The 19,206-nt window shown below is 41.0% G+C and overlaps 1 protein-coding gene across 1 annotated transcript; it reads right to left on the reverse strand.

Moving 5' to 3' along the window:
• Window positions 1-1,910: 1,910 nt before the first annotated feature.
• On the reverse strand, window positions 1,911-2,489 carry LOC141595506 (uncharacterized). The gene has a single exon (XM_074415473.1). It carries the CDS (start codon window positions 2,487-2,489, stop codon window positions 1,911-1,913), a length of 579 nt encoding a protein of 192 aa, XP_074271574.1.
• Window positions 2,490-19,206: the final 16,717 nt, after the last annotated feature.

A 19,206-nucleotide genomic window follows, 5' to 3' on the forward strand; every position in this document is an offset into this window, starting at 1 on the left:
AGTCTATATCCTTTCTGATTATGAGGATAACCTAGAAAAATGCACTTTCTAGCTCTATTTCCAAATTTATCAGAAAAAGTAGGAGGCATTGTAGCATAACAAACACATCCAAACACTTTCAAGTTATCATAATTAGGTTCATGACCAAATATAAGCTGAAATGGAGTTAAATTTTGAACAATTGGAGATGGCATTAGATTGATAAGATAAGTTGCAGTCAACACACAATCTCCCCAAAACTTGATAGGCAAATTTTCTTGAATTTTAAGGGCTCTAGCAGTTTCAAGGAGGTGCCTGTGATTTCTCTCAACTCTCCCATTCTGTTGTGGGGTTCCAACTATACTAGTTTGGTGAACTATCCCTTTACTTTTAAACAACTCAGAACAATATTGTTGCAAGAATTCTGTACCATTGTCTGACCTTACAGTCTTAACTGTTTTATTAAAATGAGTGAGTATATATTCCAAGAAATCTTTAAAAAGTCCAGGCACTTGATCTTTATTTTGGAAAAGTATGGTCCAAGTATTTCTGGAGTAATCATCTAAAATGGTGAGAAAATATTTAGCTCCAGAAATAGATGGAACCTTATATGGACCCCATACATCAATTTGGATCAAATCAAAACAAGCATTAGCTCTTTTATTGCAAATAGGAAAAGGAAGCCTATGATGTTTAGCAAGAATACATACTTCACAACTAAAATCTTGTTTTATTGCAGTTTTCATACCAGATACAAATTTCAGTTTACTTAGAGATAGATGTCCTAATCTACTATGCAACAATGACAAGGAAGCATGTGAACAAGATGCCTTATTTGTATGATCTTTAAATTTTGTGTCTAACACCTTAGCAACAATACTGGAGACATTAGAAACAAAGCAAAACAGTTCTTATTTTGGAATCTATAAAGATCAGCAACTCTTTGTCCCTTAGCAATCACAAGATTACTTGAATGGTCCTGAAAAATGCAGTCATTATAATTGAATACAACAGAACAATTATTATAATCAATCAATTTACTAACTGACATGAGATTTTGTTGAAAATCAGGTATATAGAACACATTAATAAGTTTAATTCTATCAGTTAACTGTACTGTGCCTACTTTATGCACTGATTTAACCGAGCCATCAGGCAAACCAACTTTGATAGGAGTTAAAAGAGTAATAACATCAGTTAAAATGTTTATATTATAAGTCATGTGATCTGATGCCCCCGTGTCTATGATCCAGTCATTTAATAAGAATGAGTTATGTACTGCAGAGACAAAGGAAGAAGGAACAATACATGCAAATTGTGATGAAGATAAAGCAGGTTGTTGATCAGAGATCCTTTGAAGGACCTGATCAACAACAGATGTAATAATGCCATTAAGAACCTCAGGAGTAAAACCAGTTGAACTGTCAGGTTGAGAAACATTTGCAGAACATCCAGTAGAAGACATTAAAACCCCATCATCCAAAGGTGAATCAAAACCAAGAACATCAGCTGCATTTGCAGTCTTCTTAGAAGAACCTCCAGTCCCAGAACCAGTAGTCTGAGTAAATTTAGCCTTGCCCTTCCCTTTCTCAGTAGGAAATCCCTTAACCAAGAAACAGTTAACAGGATTATGACCAAACTTCTTGCAGTGAGGACACCTGTTTAATCCAAAACAAGTAGCTCTATTGTGACCCTTCCTTTCACAATGGTCACAATACTTATCAGAATTATCAGCAGGTTTCTTCCGTTCTGGTGCTTTGAAACCAGCATATGCACTTGCTTCAGTGATGGTATTAACAGACTCAGTAATCTGTTTCTGCCGTTCAATTTTTTTGTAAAAGACCAAGAGCCTTATTGATGCTAGGTAATGGATCCATAGACAAAATCTGAGACCTAACAGTATCATATCCACCATTTAACCCCATCAAGAACTAGATTAATTTTGCAGTGTTTTCTCTCTCAATCATTTTCTTGAATATGGAACAAGTGCACTGGTCAATCTTTCCACAGGAACACAAAGGTAAAGGGTCAAGTCCATCTAGAGTTTCCCATAGATTTTTCATTTTACCATAGTAATCAACCAAAGATGAGTTATCTTGTGCAATGCCCTCTAGTTCTTTTTTGAGCTGATAAACCTCTAATGCACTTGCCTGACCATAACGTTCGAACAACTCTGACCATAGTTCTTTAGCAGAGTTAACATACTTCAAACTATCCTTAATAGATGGTACTAAAGAATTCGGAATCCATTGCCTAACCATAAAGTCACAACGAACCCATTGGCTATGTTTCTTGTCAGTTTTGGGTGGCTTAACAGAAGAGCCATCAACAAAGGAATCCTTATTTTTAGAGGTCAAAGCCATGAAAGCTTCCCTCCTCCAACCCAAGAAGTCATGACCCCCAAACAAACTAGTAACAAGACTAGAAGTAGGTTGGTCAAATTGAGATAAGAACAATGGATCATCAAAATATTCATACGCAGAACTAGAAGATGCAGTAACCTCAGGCATATTGATATTATTGAAAAAAGATCAAATAGAACCAACAATTTGTAGCGGAAGCGAAAGATTAGGAGAAAGATCAAAGTTATACCTCTGTAACTGGAACAGAATTACAGAAGAGAAAGAATGAAAAACCAAAACCAAAGAGATGAAGAAAGAACAGCTTCAATCAAGATCGTGATAGTGATGAAGCTGATGAAAAACCCAGAAATACGAATACCACTGATACCATGTACAAACTAAATGGTGATGGAGAGTAGAGAGAATAGAGAGAATAGAAACATTAGAGAGATTATTGTAGAATTATAATGAATTGTATATTGAAAGTAATTGATATGATGTACATAGAGGAGTATATATAGTGTTTGTGTATAACAAACTCCTAACAACTTTAGTTAGGCTGATGTCATCATCCTAACAAACTAATAACTAACTTTATACTATATCTCTAATACATTAATAAACATAATAGATATCAGAAAATGGATGGAATGGTTCAATAAACATACAGTCCTATGTTTAACTAGTTTCTATATCTATCAAAATGAGGGAAACCAACGACTCCCTTACACTCCACATTTCTCACTATTGAGGAGGTTCTGTATACGACATCTAGGTAGCACCAAAACGGGCACGGACACGGACACGACACGATACGACACGGACACGTGATACGGCATCCCATGAAATTTAGGACACGGGACACGCTATTTAAATTTAATAAAAAAACATATTTTATGGTTATAAATAACGTATGATTTTATTTTTGTAATGTATTTGACTCTAAATTTAATGTATTTGATACTAAATTTAGGTAACAGAAGGTAAAATTTGACCTTAACTATAACTAATTCTAATTTCGCACCCAAACCAATCTTCTAATCAATCTCTTTAGAGAATTTATTCCTCGTGTAAACTATAACATAATTAGGCGTGTGTCCGACGAGTGTCGGGTGTCCGACGAGTGTCGGGTGTCCGACACGGTGTCCGACACGGGACGGCTAATTAGGAGAAGTGTCCGTGCTACCTAGTACGACATGCAGTGAAAGTTAGGGACGTTCTTGTCAACCTTGTTTATTTCTAGACGACAATCTAACGAAGCCCTTGGAAGCATCGACAAGTCATTGATAATCTTCAATTCCTCCTCCATATAAAAAAGGCAGGTTGTAAAGACGACCAATCTCTTAAGGACACATGCATTTCTAAGAAGATGCCTCATAAGTGACAAGGAATTCTTATGCCCACAGAAGTCACGCACTTCAATCACTCGGGCATGACATGAAAAAGGAACCAGAGCCTCCAAAGGGATGTCTGAAGGTGAAGGTGGCTGGTAGTCACTGGAACATCGAGCCAAATAGTTATAATGTCCTGGTGAACATAGGCAGCAATAAAATCCCTAGGTAACAAATTCATGAAGTCAGATGAAACGGGGGGAACATCCGTTATAGACACTTTTGTGTAAGACGGCCTAGCGCAAGAACTTTTTTTTGTTATAAGCTAACAAACAAAGCTACATTACGTAGTATTAGCCGATGCTTACTATTCCAAAGATGACTGTTTCAAGTCGAGGAGATTTGTCAATCAAGCTTGTCACATATTTCCACGATTCATAAGGACAGTCATCAAGTTCTAATCTTGACAGGCTATGAAAATCAGGCATCTGTTTCTCGTCACCCAGCATGTGAAGAGCCTGCACCATAACATTTAATTTCAAAAAAATGAGCCTTAAAAATATGTTTCCATTTTCAATGTACTCGAAGACACACTATTTGTTTGACTCCTGATTCTGAGAGAATAAAGTAAAACGAGTTCATAAACGTTTTGCCTTCAGCGAGGTTCCTGTCATCGCATATTACTGTCAATGCAAATAATCAGCCTCTATGTGCTGCAAGCTGACAAAGTGTTAGGCTTCATATATCCGACCCCTACCTCGCCACTAGTAAGATCCCTTGAGAAAATACAAGTCATACAAATAAATAATACAGACCTTTTGTGAGTCCATTTCAAAAGATATTTTTGTGGCTTTAGAGGCAGCGGCTTTTAGAAGTACATGGTCATACTCGGCTGAATCCTCACTTGCATCAAAATCATCACATGTATGGCACTTAAAGCTTAGTTCTGCCTGGATAAAAGAGCACGAATATTTTCACGGCGGAACAATTTTCACACCAAGCTTCATAGGCGGTCTTATCGTCTTTACAGGACTCTATCTGAAAAAGTAAGAATTGAAGGCTGAAATATGGTATCTCGGTGATTAACACTTTCCTCGTCCATTATGACTTATGAGCATGGTTCTCTAGAAATCAATCAACATTTCGGACTTTTGAGAGACCCTTTTAATGCTCATTCCGATACCGGACTTTTGGGTATACTTTATCAATCCTTTCATATTACAACTTGGACATGCAAAAATCTAAATCAAACATAATACACTAATTTCAACATTTACTATATGAATTTACAAAATAATTTGATCACTGAAATCACAAGAAAAATCTCATGCAAGTACAGTAATTAAGCAACTAACGGAAATTATTAATACATTATCCACAATCAAATAACGAACAACCCCAATCATCAATTAGCAAGTCGTGCTTATATGATGGTCACAAGTTAAAACCCCTTTCCTTTTTTTTAACATTATTTAAAACGGGTGTGAGTCGTCACAAATAAGAATTTGTGATCATCAATATAAACCCCCAGTTGTTGAGCTAACATTTTACCATAGAAAGAAATAGTCAAAGAAGAAACATTTGATGAATTGGGTTTTTACTTTTTAGCAAGCTTGATAAACAAGCTTATTAAGGTATTAATTTTGTCATTGCATGCAAGATCAACATTTTATATTAAAAATAAATATATGGCAGAACATATGTATGATTTGAGTTATAAAACAATCAAAATATGACAATAATAAATCCAAAAAATAAAATAGCCAAGATTTAAAAAAAAAAATGATAAATTTTGAAATTACCTTGATTGTGTGTGCTGAAGGTTGAAGATGTTTTTTTTTTTTTTTTTTGATGAAATGTAAGAATTTCATTAAGCACAAACGAGCTATTACAAGCTATTCCAGTTTTAAAACATCAACAATTCTAAACCCCATAGAGGGGTTTTACAATGACGAGCTAACTAAATTCAACCAATTTACATCATTTATGTTCAGTCTCTGGATAGATTTAGTAGCCAACTTCATCTTCACCTCCTTTTTAATCTGAATTGTAACGTACTCAGGCCTCAACAAACAAGCATCAACCCGCACTTTGTTCCTTTGCATCCAGATATGATAGAAGGCAGCCAATACAATGCACATGATAATATTCTTCTGTAGAGCAGACCCCTGCCACACTCCAATCCAGTTTATCAGATTGGAATTAGGCCACGAGACATGGCAGACCTCAGCCATATCATTAAGGATCCTCTGACTGTATCTACACTGAAGAAACAAATGAAGATGACTCTCCTCTGCTTCCCCACATAGCAGACAAGTTGCATCAGGCACAATGCCTAATGCCAGCAATTTATCCTTCAATTGAAGGCGTTCACGAGCTATCAACCAGCCAATGAACGGGTGTTTGGGAATACACCAGCTATTCCACAGTACCTTATGCCATACCACTGTCTTAAATTTTTCTCTTATAAGTTCATATCCACTGCTGATTGAGTAGCCTTTAGGATCTAAAGTCCACTGATGATTTGTGTATCCATGAGCAAGTTTAGTTTTAGTTCTGCAAATGACCTTCCAACCCCAGCTAACATCTCCAGTGGGATTATAGTCATTCCAGTCAGCTCCTTTTAAATACACTTGGTGAACCCATTTGACCCACAATCTATCAGGACAAGAATATATCCACCAAACAAGTTTGCCTATTGCAGCAATATTCCAGGACAGGCTATCCCTAATGCCCAGCCCACCTTCTTCCTTAGGAGAACACACTTTATCTCACCCCACAGGAGGTACCTTAATATAATCAACACTCCCATCCCAAAGATAGTGTCTACAAATAGAATCAATCTTATTCAAAACTCCTTTAGGAATAAGGAAGATATTGATCCAGTAGTTGTATAGAGCAGTAAGGACTGAGTTTACTAACACCAATCTGCCAGAGTAGGAGAGCTTTTTGGTCCCAAATCCTCTAATCTTGGTGATAATCTTTTCAACAAGTATTTAGCAGTCCTGTTTAGACAATTTCCCACAGGTAATTGGTATTCCCAAATATCTGAAAGGTAACTGACCTTCAATAAATCCAGAGACTTGTAACACATCAGCTTTGATTTCTTTAGAGACTCCTTGGAAGTAAGCATTAGTTTTAGTAGCATTCATCTATAACCCTGATGCTTGAGAGAAAGTACTGAAGGATCTCAATAAGACCATAATAGAGCCAATATAACCCTTACTAAAAAGAAGAAGATCATCAGCAAACATAAGATGTGATAACCTCAATTTCCCACACATTGGATGAAATTTGAATGGCATAGTATCAGTTGTGAAGGCCAGAATTCTGCTAAAATACTCCATGGCCACAATAAATAACAAAGGATAAAGGGGGTCTCCTTGTCTCAACCCCTTTGCCCCTTTGAAATGCCCAAATGTATCTCCATTTAAGACCAAAGAATAAGTAGCAGTGGACACACACTCCATAATCAGGTGAATCATACGAGTAGGGAAGTTGAAACTATTCATCATCTGTTCAAGAAAAGCCCAACTTACAGAATCATAGGCTTTATGTAAATCCACTTTAAGCATAAATCTAGGTGACGCAGCTCTTCTATTATAACACCTGACTATGTCCTGACAAATTAAAATGTTTTCAACAATACTCCTCCCTTGAATGAAACCACTTTGATTCTCACTAATAATGTCAGGGAGTATAGCAGCAAGCCTATTGCAGATCAGCTTAGAAATACATTTATAGATCACATTACAGCATGAAATTGGTCTAAACTGGGTAACACTATGGGGCAAGTCACATTTAGGGATGAGGGTTACTAAAGTATGGTTTATTTGTTTTAACAGTTTTCCTTCATGAAAAAAATCCTGAATGGCATCACAAACATCCCTCCTCACAATGTCCCATGAATCTTTAAAAAAGGCACTAGAATAGCCATCAGGCCCAGCAGCCTTGTGGCTTGGAATAAAAAACATAACCTTTTTAATTTCAGCCTTAGTGACAGGGGAAAGATGAATATTCTGGTGTTCCTCAGTACAAATTTGCCCCCTCTGCACCACAGCCTGGCACACTTTCCTGGTCTCAACAGAAGTACCCAACAGGGAAGTGTAGAACTGCAAGAAAGCACCTTGAATGCTGCTAGTGTCCTCACACAAGACCCCCAGAGTATTAGTGATATTCAAGACCTTGTTCCTGGCCTGCCTACACTTGATTACTTGATGGAAATACTTGGTATTGCTATCTCCTTTCTCCATCCAGGTAACCTTAGATTTGTGCACTAAAAAATTCATGACTAGCAGTGGCCAGAAATCTCACACTATTAGATGCATCTCTCTCCATCTCAATAAGCTGAATGTTTTGAGGTTCACCCCTTAATCTATCTTGGATATACTCCAAATGCATTTGAGCTCTATGGAAATTATTTTCAATATCAGCAAAATTCTCCTTATTCAGCTTCCTAAGATGGCACTTCAAATTCTTGAGCTGTCTAGTCAGAATATACATCTTTGTGCCAAACCAATTACCTTTCCAATTAGACTGAACACAAAGTTTAAAATTCTCAACTTGACTCCACATGTTGTAATATTTAAAGCTTCTTATTTTCTTATCTTTATCATCAAAGGCTTGCAGGACACATGGGGTGTGATAAAAAATGCCCTCACAGTAGAAATGAGCATAGACAGAAGGGTGATCAGAAAGCCATTGATGATTGACCAGTACTCTATCTAGTTTACTAAAAACCCTAGTAGCTGGATCCTGTTTATTAAACCAAGTAAAGAATGACCCACTAACAGGGCTATCAGCTACCTCACATTCATCAACACAGGCCTTGAAGTCTTCCATTTCCTCCACAGAACTATTGCCCCCCAATCTCTCAGCACGCACCAGCACTGTGTTAAAGTCACCACAGATGACCCATGCACCCTGAATGCTTCTTTTAAACATACACAACTTGTCCCACAGATCCTTTCTCTCCTGAGTCCCATTATATGCATAAACCACAGTTAACCAAAAATAATAACCAGTCCCCAAATCAGTAATACTCATATGAATGAACTGTGGGTTATACTCAAGGAATTGGACATTAAACATATGAGGCTTCCATAAAATCCAAATTCTTCCCCCTTTGTGTAGATGAGTATTAGTAGAGATGCACCACTGACTACACAAATTATTTCTTACACGATTTTGAGACAAAGGCTTTACCTTTGTCTCAAGGAGGCCAAATAAACCTATCTGATGATGATGCATAAACCATTTAATACTAATTTGTTTAGATAGGCTATTCAACCCCCTAATGTTCCAAAATCCCCAATTATATATTACCCCCCTGAGGAGGTAATGCACTACCATTTGTACCCACTCCCACTTTTGGGGTAGCATTATAAAGAGATTCCATAAAAGTGTGCTGCCCAAATTTGATAGAACTCCTTCCAGCCTCCAGGATTTCCTGCCTGCTAAGCCTAATGATATTCCTAGCAGGGGTATTGTCCATATGATATTTCCCATCTCTACCCCATGACACTTGAAACTGATTAGGCTTCTCTAAACAGGAGTCCTAACAACTGTCTCAGGAACAGGTACATTAGCAACAACAGGAGGGGTGGTTGTTATGACCACAGGGGGGCAGCAGTAGGCTTAGCCTTCTGTTTAGGTCTCCACTGTTGCTTCCCTTTCTGCTGTGTCACCACTTTCTGAGCTCCATTTTCCTTTGGTTTCTTACACTTTTCAGACTCATGTCCTATTGTGGACATGGCCCACCTGCAAGCCCACTTCGATCTGTGGACATACAACGGTCTTTTTGAAAGCCACGCTCGGCGGCGTAAAAATGCTTTCGACCAGATCGTTTTAGATCGGTCGGTTTCGTCTCGGTTAGGGTCTCGAAACGATTAGAGATGTTCAGAGTCGCCACCAAGCATTTGTGGGATGCCTGGAACCCGTTCGAATTTTACTTTATACCTCGGTCAAATCGAAGCACAAAGCAGCGTTTGACATAGGTACTAAAGATAAGGAAATCGTCCCTCTTTAGCATCCTATCTCTAGGATGACTCTCGTACGCCCTGGATAAGGTCGTCCACTATCCAAAGTTTCTGAGTAAGAGGTGAAGGTACGTATTGGGAAGCCCTTTAATCAGACACCAAATCCCGCCCGCGTTAGCGGCCTCTACTGATCGATCTTGGTTGGTTGAATGCAAAAGTTGATAAAACGGTTTAAATGCATGAATGCGCATCCAATAATTTAAACCTAACATGTGAGAGCTTTCTAAGTCGGTTGATTTAATCCAAGTATCAAGTATAAGATGTCGAGTTGGATTAATGGTTGATTTGCATGCAAGACGGAAATTAAACATCCATTTACCGTATTAGGTTTAGGGTGCATAACATGATCCATTTGTCTTAGTAAGGCATTTTGCAAATATGGTTTTGGATAATCAAATAGTCATCTGATCCGTCCTATATCCGGGCTAACCGGAGTCGGGATCATCCTAGACTAATGCTGGAAGGGAACATGCCCTGTACCAGACGTCCATATGAGACGCGAGCCAGCCGGCGATACAAGGGGCCTCCCTCTGGTTTTGAAAATGAGAAATGGAGAGCCTGTTTAGGCGTGGGTTAGCCCACGGTTTATGTGCCGTGTTCTGACCTTTTAGAAAACGTTATAAAACGTGTTGGAAATGGGTATTTGAACCCGGTTTGACTTGAAGGGGTCGTTTAGACTGCATTTGTTGATTTGAAGAACTTGACTCGAATAATCATCATTATTTTGATAATATTCGGTGTCGGGTTCGATTTGACAAACTTGACATGAATATTTTTGAAAATGACTATGGACTAATTGTTTTAAGTCCATTTGAATGTTATTAGTCGATACTCGTCATCGTACCCGGGTTAAAATCCGGCATGGTATGTAGAACCAAGGATGACTTTGTGTTGGTGACTAATATGTTTGTTTGAAAATGTAGAGAAATGAAATAAAAGGCTTTAAAATACCTTCTAAATGTCATTAACCGAATATTATCACCGAAACACGGATTTAACCGTCATGGTATGAGGAACCAAGGGTGAAAAATGCTTTATGGTTAAAACATGTGAAATAAAATGAAAATGGTTCGAAAATACTTGAAATGGTGAAAACCGATTACAAATATGAAAAAAGGATTAAGGGAAATGACGAGAACAAACATGGTTGATCTCTGGTCTGAATACCCCATTTAGGCGCGGGCTAATTGGCGACCTAAGGGGCTTCTGCCTCAAACCAAAAATCAGTTTTGGCTCGTTTATTCCATGTTTTGGTTCATGTTATGCATGTTTTAGCATGTTATAGTCATGAAACGAATGAAAACATAATAAAAGAGGATTTTTACACCCTCATACTTACATGTTTGGTTATGGCGAGTGACCGACGTAAGTGTAATAACTCGTTTGATCGGAAAAAACTCGGTTTAAAACCGTTTTGGTAAGTAAAAAAAGAGTGTTTTAAGCTTAGTGATGGTGTAGTGGTCGAAGTGGTCGGTCAAGTGATTTAATGCACGATGACGGTACCAAACAATGTGTAAGGCTCGTGTTTACGATCGGTAGGTCGTAAATACGCGTCGGGTTGTGACTTAAGAAGTCGAGTCGAAAATTTTAAGGGAGAAAAGAGGGGGCAGACACTCGCGTAAGTCTTTAATGGGTGGAATTTGAGGGGTATTTATAGGAGAATGAGTGGTTGTGTGAGTTTTGAGCGACGTGGCCACTTGGGCTGCTCAAAGAGGCGCGAGCCACGTCGCGGTTCTTCGAGTTGTGTTGTCACTTTCACAACAAACGCAATCATGATTTATTCTATCCTAGGTTTTATAGTCACATGTTTGGTACTTGACCTACATGAATCCGGGAAAACTTAAGGTAGAAGGTTTGGAAAGTTTTGTTTTTGGTGGTTGACTCGGTTTGACTCGTTGTTGGAGTCGGGATTTGAATTTTTGAGTCGGTTTTTGGTCCGGTGTCGGTTTTGACTCTAGTTAGTGTCATTGCGACCCCGTCGTCGTTCATTAAACACTCCAGGTATTTTTGAAATGTTTTTAAATGTTTTATTTTCGAAATCGTTTTAAGTTTTCCGACGTAAAGTTGTACACAAACTGTCGATCAAACGCCGCGATTCCAAAACATGTTGTAGTCCGATAATCATCGGGTGTTTGTTGGAGTCTCAGCAGATAATGGGTATCTACAGAGCCCCCACTTTGACTGAGGCTTGGACAGGGCGAAAGTCAAAGTAGAGCCCCTAGGTCAATCGAAGATTACGAGACCTAAGCGACGTCGAGGCGTCTCGAAAGGATTCGGGCCAAGGACCTGCCATCGGGAAGGGCGACGCCAAGGCGACTCGAGGGTACGAGTCAAGGACCTGTCGTTGGGAACAGTTTAGAGTCTGTCGACTATCCGTGCGGGTCGTTTAAAGTCCATTAGACTACGTACAAAGGCTCGCCAGCCATAAGAAGAAGTCATACCTGAGGCATCTTCGGATATGTCCTTGCGCGTTTGCGGACAAAGGCTCGCTAGCTGTGGTAAGGAAATGTACCCGAGGCATCTTCGGGATCTGTCCTTGATGGGTTGCGGACAAAGGCTCGCCAGCCACGATAAGGAAATGTACCCGAGGCATCTTCGGGATCTGCCCTTGATTGTTTGCGGACAAAGGCTCGTCAGCCACGACAAGGAAATGTACCCGAGGCATCTTCGGGATATGCCCTTGGATGTTTGCGGACAAAGGCTTGCCAGCCATGACCAGGAAATGTAACCGAGGCATCTTCGGGATCTGTCCCTGGTGCTCGCGGACAAAGGCTCGCCAGCCAAGACAAGGAAATGTACCCGAGGCATCTTCGGGATCTGTCCTTGATGTATTGCGGACAAAGGCTCGCCAGCCAATGAGGCGGTCGATTAATGGACCATGGGATTAGCCGCGTCAAATGGGCTTGTTTTGAAAGTAGCGAACTCGTGATGCCGCTGTGGGAATAGTGAGTATGGATTTTCACTATCACTGTTTTTGGAATGAGCGGGTTCCGCGAGGAAGCCCCCTGCTGGTATTTGAAGGAATAGTGAATTTGGAATCTTCACCATTCGTCGTTCTTTTTTGAATTTGAAGTGGCGGTTTCGATCGCCGTTTGTTTGAATTTTGAAGAAAATAACAAATTTTAAATCTGCTATTACGTTTGAGGTGACGGTTTATGTGCCGCCGTTGATATCTGGTGGAAATAGCGAATTTGGAATCTTCACTATTAATTGAAGTGACGGTTTATGTGACGCCGTTGACATTTGTAAGAAATAGTGAATTTGGAATCTTCACTATTGATTGAAGTGACGGTTTATATGCCGCCGTTGACATGTGTGGTGAAAATAGTGGAATTCAACTTCTAACTATTATTTTGAAAATGACGGTTTTAATTGCCGTCGTTTAAAATTTGGAGAAATAGCGGTTTTTCGAATTTTCGCTATTTAGTGAAGGAAAATAGTGAATTTGATTTCACCATTATTTTTGAAATTGGCGGTTTTGATCGCCATTTGCTTGAAATTTTCGAAGGAAAATAGCGAATTTAGATTTTCACTATTTGTGTTTTCGTATTTGAGGAAATGAAAATCCGAATTTTATCACGGGGAATTGGGCTAAAGCCCAAAATTCGCTGAATAAAGCAAGTGGAGGCCTGGTTTAGGCGCGAGCCACCTGGCGAACCAAAGGGGCTTCCCTATTTTCTGTAAAAGACGCGAGTTCTGGCTGCACACCATTCATCATCTCGTCTTCTTCCTTTCGACACAAAAACCCGCAAAAATCGCCATTGAAGGACCTTTGCTAGCTTCCACTCGTGCCATCATCCACAATGTCATCTCAAGGTAAGTATTTCCTCTTGGATCCATTTAAATTTGTTGATCCTTAGCTTGATTGAATTAGGGCGAATTTTACCCTAAAAAAATCGAATTGGGCGTTTTTGATTGAGCCCATTTCGAGTGAAATTGATGTTTGCATTAGGTTAGAAACCCGTTTAGGAGTATAGAGGTGCTTTTAGTTTGCATTTTGGTCCCCATTCCCGCTCCCTATGCTCGAAAAACGTGAGTGAGGCGAGAAACCGTCTCATTTCACAATGCCAAGTTTATTTGCTTGGGTAGTGGGTCCCACTAGGTTGCATTGTAGTTGGGAAAACCCGTATTCGCCATTTATGGACCTTCGTTGGATATTGTGGGCAAAATTGGATTTTTGCCTTTTGTGACGGTCTAATGTCTGACAAAATAAGCGTCTGTTTGGGCTTGAATTGAGTCAGTTTGCCTTGAAACGGACCTTATTGGTAACTTAGGTCACCTTGAGGCGTGATAAAATCACGTTTGCCTTTTTGCGGTCATTTTTTGAATTTTTGACCGGTTTGGGCTCAAATTAGCGTATGAATTGCCTTTTTGAGTCGCAGAAAAATGCCCCATTGTGTCGGGAATGTATTTTGATTTGTAGGCGGACCTTGTATGGGTCTTGAAATGTCGTTTTTGTGGTTTTGACTCGTCTTTTTCTTGAAAGGAGGGGCGAGTCGTTTTTGTGTTTGTTTTGTGAACCGTTTTGTTTGGTTGGATTTTGGGCGGGATTGCCCTTGTTTTGCATTGCAGGTTGTTTTTCTTTTTTGGGTTTATCCATTTCATGTTGTCGTAATGCCGAAATTTCGGCTGACGTTTTTTTTTTTGATCGCAGGGTATCGCCCGGGACCTATGGGGTCCGTCGTTGAGGCTTTGGAGGAGGAAGTCGATCCTGGAGGGGCTGTAGCGGCCGAGGAGGCTGCCGTATTCGAGGCGGTGGTGGAGGATGCTTCCGTAGAGGAGGAGAGGCGGCTGATGTGGCCGGCTTGTTCTTTTCATTGTGGCTCATAGACAGGATGGCTGATGATTGGGGGTCAGCACCGGGGTGGTGCGTCACATCATGCTTCTTGGCCTCCTCATCATCCGAAGTCTGCAAGACACTGTCTTCATTTTTGTCGTGGGGCAGGAACGGGGTATTACCATAATGGTAATCACCTCTGCTTCCGCTGTTGCTCCTTTGCTTCTTGTGTTGCTCTCTTTCTTTTCCGTTTGAGAGGATAGAGAGTGCTTAGTTCGGTAGGTGGCGGATAGCCCCCAGTTCGTTGTCTTAGGCCGATTATACGTATGATAGACGTTTGTTTTAGGCCGATGTACTACGTATGATAGACGGTTGTTTTAGGCCAGTGTCTGTATGATAGACGGTTGTTTTAGGCCAGTGTCTGTATGATAGATGTCTGTACTGAACCCTATTTGTACGGTCAGTTGTTCATATCGAACGCGTGTCGATGTATTTTGCGTGAGGCGGTTTGTATATATGTGTTTTTGGATTGTGGTTCATTTTGTGATTTTTGGCTTTTTTGTGTTGTGTTTCGGAGGAGCGCCATTTTACCGTTGATTCTCCTTTTGCTTTGCACCGTTCCTGCATCGTTAGTGTAGAAAACAGGCAACAGATAGCACATATACATAAACGCAAACACGTAGAAGCATTTGATTGAAAACACGTAAATCATTTGTTTGAAAATCAAAATTAACCAAGATGACTTGAAGTTAAAATTGACATTTTGAAATGAAATTTTGAAAATTCCGTGACAAATCGTGACGTTCGGAATTCAAAAGGAATTGATTTGAAAATTTGAGCAATTAACTCGTGTCGTGAATTAAATTGCGTCGGAATTATTGAAATTGACTCGAAAAATTCAAACTCAAACCGTCAGGAAAGAATTTTTCGAAAAGGATTTTTGCGAGTATAATTGGTTTATGAATTTTGAGGTCAAGACTCGAATTTGTGAGTGCTTGAATTTTGGAGGAAAATTGACGTCGTGTTATCGATTTCGATTTTGATTTTTGCCGGAAAATTGCGAAAAAGCGAAAAATTTTCGGAATTTCGACTGACATGGAAACGATCCATCGCGGATCGGGGAGACTAGCCCCTCCCCCCTTAAAAAAGAAAGAAAAATCCGTATGTTTAAAGCTGCGTCATGGAAACCGTGTCGGATTTCGTAAAACGCGAAAACAAGGAAATGTGAGTGTGAGGAAACACAAAAATGCCCTGATCATCCCGAAGAGGCGCGAGCTTCCTGGCGGGAGGTTTGAGGTGTCAGGAGAAAACACAAGTTGAAAGAGACAAGTCAACAGCGGGAATCTTGGGGAAGCCTCAAAGAGGCGCGAGCAGCCTGGCGATGGAAGCCGACTCTCCCCTTTTCCTGAAAAATGCGCTGATCATTTTTGTATAAATAGGGACGTTTGCGCTTCATTGTTTCATCATCCGAAACACAAAATCATCTCCACAAAACCTCTTCTTCTTCCACAAAAATATTTCATGGATGCTTTTGAGAACGCATTGCGACAATGGTGCCGGGATTTGTCGCCTCCCGAAAAGTATCAACTCGTTTGCATGGGAGTTGGTCAATTGTTGGTGCTTCGTCAAGTCAAGGTGCAACCTTCGTTTCTTGAAGCATGTTCTCGGTTTTGGGATTCGAAACATCATGTTTTCGTTTTCCCGAAAGGCGAAATTTGCCCTCTTACAGAAGATGTTGGAGCCATTGGTGGGTGGCCGGGTTGTTCTCCGGTGCTTCCTCCGACTCGGTTGTGCTACAAGGGGAAATTACGTTCCATGTTGGGATTGTCAACAAGCCAAATCAACTTCCTTCTTGCTCCACATGGTGTGAAAATGTTGGCTCTTATCAACATCTTTTCAAACCGATTAGATGCTAATGTCTCGGAGGTGGCTAGGAGAAGGGCTCTTGCTTTTTGCCTCGTCCATGTGTACCTCTTTGTTGATGTCTTGAAGAAGGAGGGGCCAAGATGTCATGGTAGCATGACCCTTATCCATGTGATTGAGCAAATGGAGCATGGTAGAGATCCATCATGGTTGGTGCTTGGAGAGATTATCCAAGCTTTGGACAAGGAAGGCTCTTGTGGAGAATCTCCCTCTTTCGGATCCCCGAGGATCCTTCAAGTGTGGCTATTGGAGAGGCTAAGGTATGTAGAGCCTCCGGTTAATCCTTCTTCTTACTCCTTCCGTCATCTTACTATGAGGAAGAAGTTGTACCCGGATAGTTTTGCTTCCACCGAGGCCTATTGGGCCTCAAGTTTGGCGGAGGAGGGTGGTCCTCATATCCGTTGGGTGGTGCCGTGGTGGCACTTGAGGTCCTTCACGGGGTTTCCCGCTTCGGGTGCTAGTCCTCGTTCTTTGATGGTGGTGGGCTTGAAGGTTGTTTCCTTCATTTATCCCGAAAGGCTCATGAGGTAAATGGGGCGTCAACAAAAGGTGCCCGCTCAAGATAATCTTGTTCAAGAGAATGTTTTCGGGAACTCCGAGCTTGTGGAGTTTTTCGAAAGATGGTGGGCCACTCGGCCGCTTTGGGAGGTGCCAAACCCCGTTGCCACGACATGGGTGACTCCCGCTTATGTCAAGTGGTCACGAGCTCCGTCCTTGGAGGAGAGATCCAAATTTCGTAAGGACGAGGTCGTCGATTTGAAGTACCGAGAGGTTGGCAAGGCCAACCGTGCCTTCTTTGAGGAGTATGTCGAGGGAGCTACTCCCGATGTGATGAGACCACCGAAGAGGAGGAGTTCCGGTCCCAAGAATATGGTGGGCCGTGCATTGGCTCGTCTTGGGTCGAATATGAGGTCTTGTGCTAGACCGGAGGCCGTCGCCGTCTTAGATCCGTTTAGGATCCGTTCCGAGGAAGAAGTTCATGCTAGGCGGGCCAACAAGAAGAACAAGGGGAAGATGTACCCCGAGGGAAAAGGCAAGGGTAGAATGGAAGAGTGAAGACCTCCATTACCCACTTTATTATTATGTTGTATTATTGTTGTAGGTTTTTATTATGTTGTACTAGCTAGTTATTGTGTGTTTTGTGCTAGTTTTACTATGTGAGGTGTTGTGGTTGACACCTTAGCTTTGACAAGTTGTAGACTCATCGAGCTTTATTTGGTGTTGAAATTGTAATCCCTCCCATTATTAATTAAATAAGAGGATTGCTCGCGTCGAAAATTGCGAACGCTTGTTTCTTTCATCCATTTTGTAAAGGCAATTCGATTTGAATCGCCGTAAACATTTGCACTTAGGAAAGTGGTATTTTGTGGAAAGGGAGAAAGGCTCATTTTGTATTTTGGTGGGAAAGGGAATGATTTTCCCTTTCTCTTTTTTTTTTTGGGATGTTTTTTTGTATTTGGTATTTTTGTGCGGGATGTTCGTTTTTGATTGTGGGAATGGTTGTATCCTTCTTGTGTAAGAAAGGACTGCCTACGTATTCACCCGAAGAGGTGAAATCAAACCATGATCGTAGTTCGAAATGCTTTGTAAATTTGATTTGGGTTTTGTGGTTGTATCCCTCAGGCATAAGAGGGAGTGCCTACGTATTCACCTGAAGAGGTGAAATCAAACCATGCTCGTAGTTCAGGGTTTGTTTTAGTGCAAATGGATGTTGCCTTTGACAGATCAAAGGACATTCGAAACGGGCAAGGTGCCGTAGCTTAGACTCGATAAAACATGCAATTTCAAATCAGAACACGTTGAGGAACTTGACTTGAAAAGGGTTGAGGTCATTGCTAGTTGTAAAACTAGGCTAGGTCGTTGGTTGTTATGGTTCAAGGGTAGTATTTATTGAGTTGGTCTAGGTTGGTCAGGTTTGTAAAGTCCTCCCCATCTAGGTCACTCAGTCTCACTGCGCCTCCCGAAAGTACTTTCTTGACCAGGTATGGCCCGGCCCAGTTGGGTTTGAATTTTCCCCTCGGATCGACGGGTAATGGTGCTCGAACTGACTTGAGGACTAAGTCGCCCTCCTGGATGTTTCTGGGTTTAACCTTCTTGTTGAATGCCCGTTGTATACGCCGTTGGTATAGCTGGATGTTGTGCAAGGCGTTGAGTCGCCGTTCGTCTAGAAGAGTGAGTTGTTCGTACCTTCGACGGGTCCATTCCACCTCAGGGACTTGACTCTCCAGTAGGATGCGTAAAGAAGGGACCTCTAACTCTACCGGTTGAACCACCTCCATACCGTATGCTAGGTAGAAGAGTGTGGCGCTTGTCGGTGTTCGAATGGAGGTTCGGTATCCCCAAAGTGCGAATGGGAGTTTGCTCGGCCAATCGCGGTAGTTGTCTTGCATTTTCTTGATAATGGTGACAAGAGTTTTGTTCGCTGCCTCCACCGCTCCGTTAGTTTGGGGACGGTAGGGGGATGATCGATGTCGTTTGATCTTGTATTTGTCCAGCAAAGCTTGAGTTTCCGCCCGGAAGTGAGAGCCTTGATCGCTGATGATTTCATGGGGTACCCCATATCGGCAGATGATGTTGTTTTGAATGAACTTGGCCACTTGTTTGGCGGTCAAGACTGCATACGACTGTGCTTCTACCCATTTGGTAAAGTAGTCGATGGCGACGAGGACGAAGCAATGCCCCTTGGTGCCTACCAGGTTGACTTTCCCAATGATGTCAATGTCCCAGGTTGAGAAAGGCCAGGGTGATGTCATGGTGTATAAAAGGGATGGTTGTATGTGTTGTATGTTGGCTAAGATTTGGCAATTGTGGCAGTG

This window comes from Silene latifolia, chromosome 8 (genome assembly GCF_048544455.1).
Source record: "Silene latifolia isolate original U9 population chromosome 8, ASM4854445v1, whole genome shotgun sequence".
Classification (NCBI taxonomy): Eukaryota; Viridiplantae; Streptophyta; class Magnoliopsida; order Caryophyllales; family Caryophyllaceae; genus Silene; species Silene latifolia.

Excerpts from the sequence above, each read along its gene's own strand:
- LOC141595506 (XM_074415473.1), bottom strand. The coding sequence starts at position 2,489 with ATGCCTGAGGTTACTGCATCTTCTAGTTCTGCGTATGAATATTTTGAT.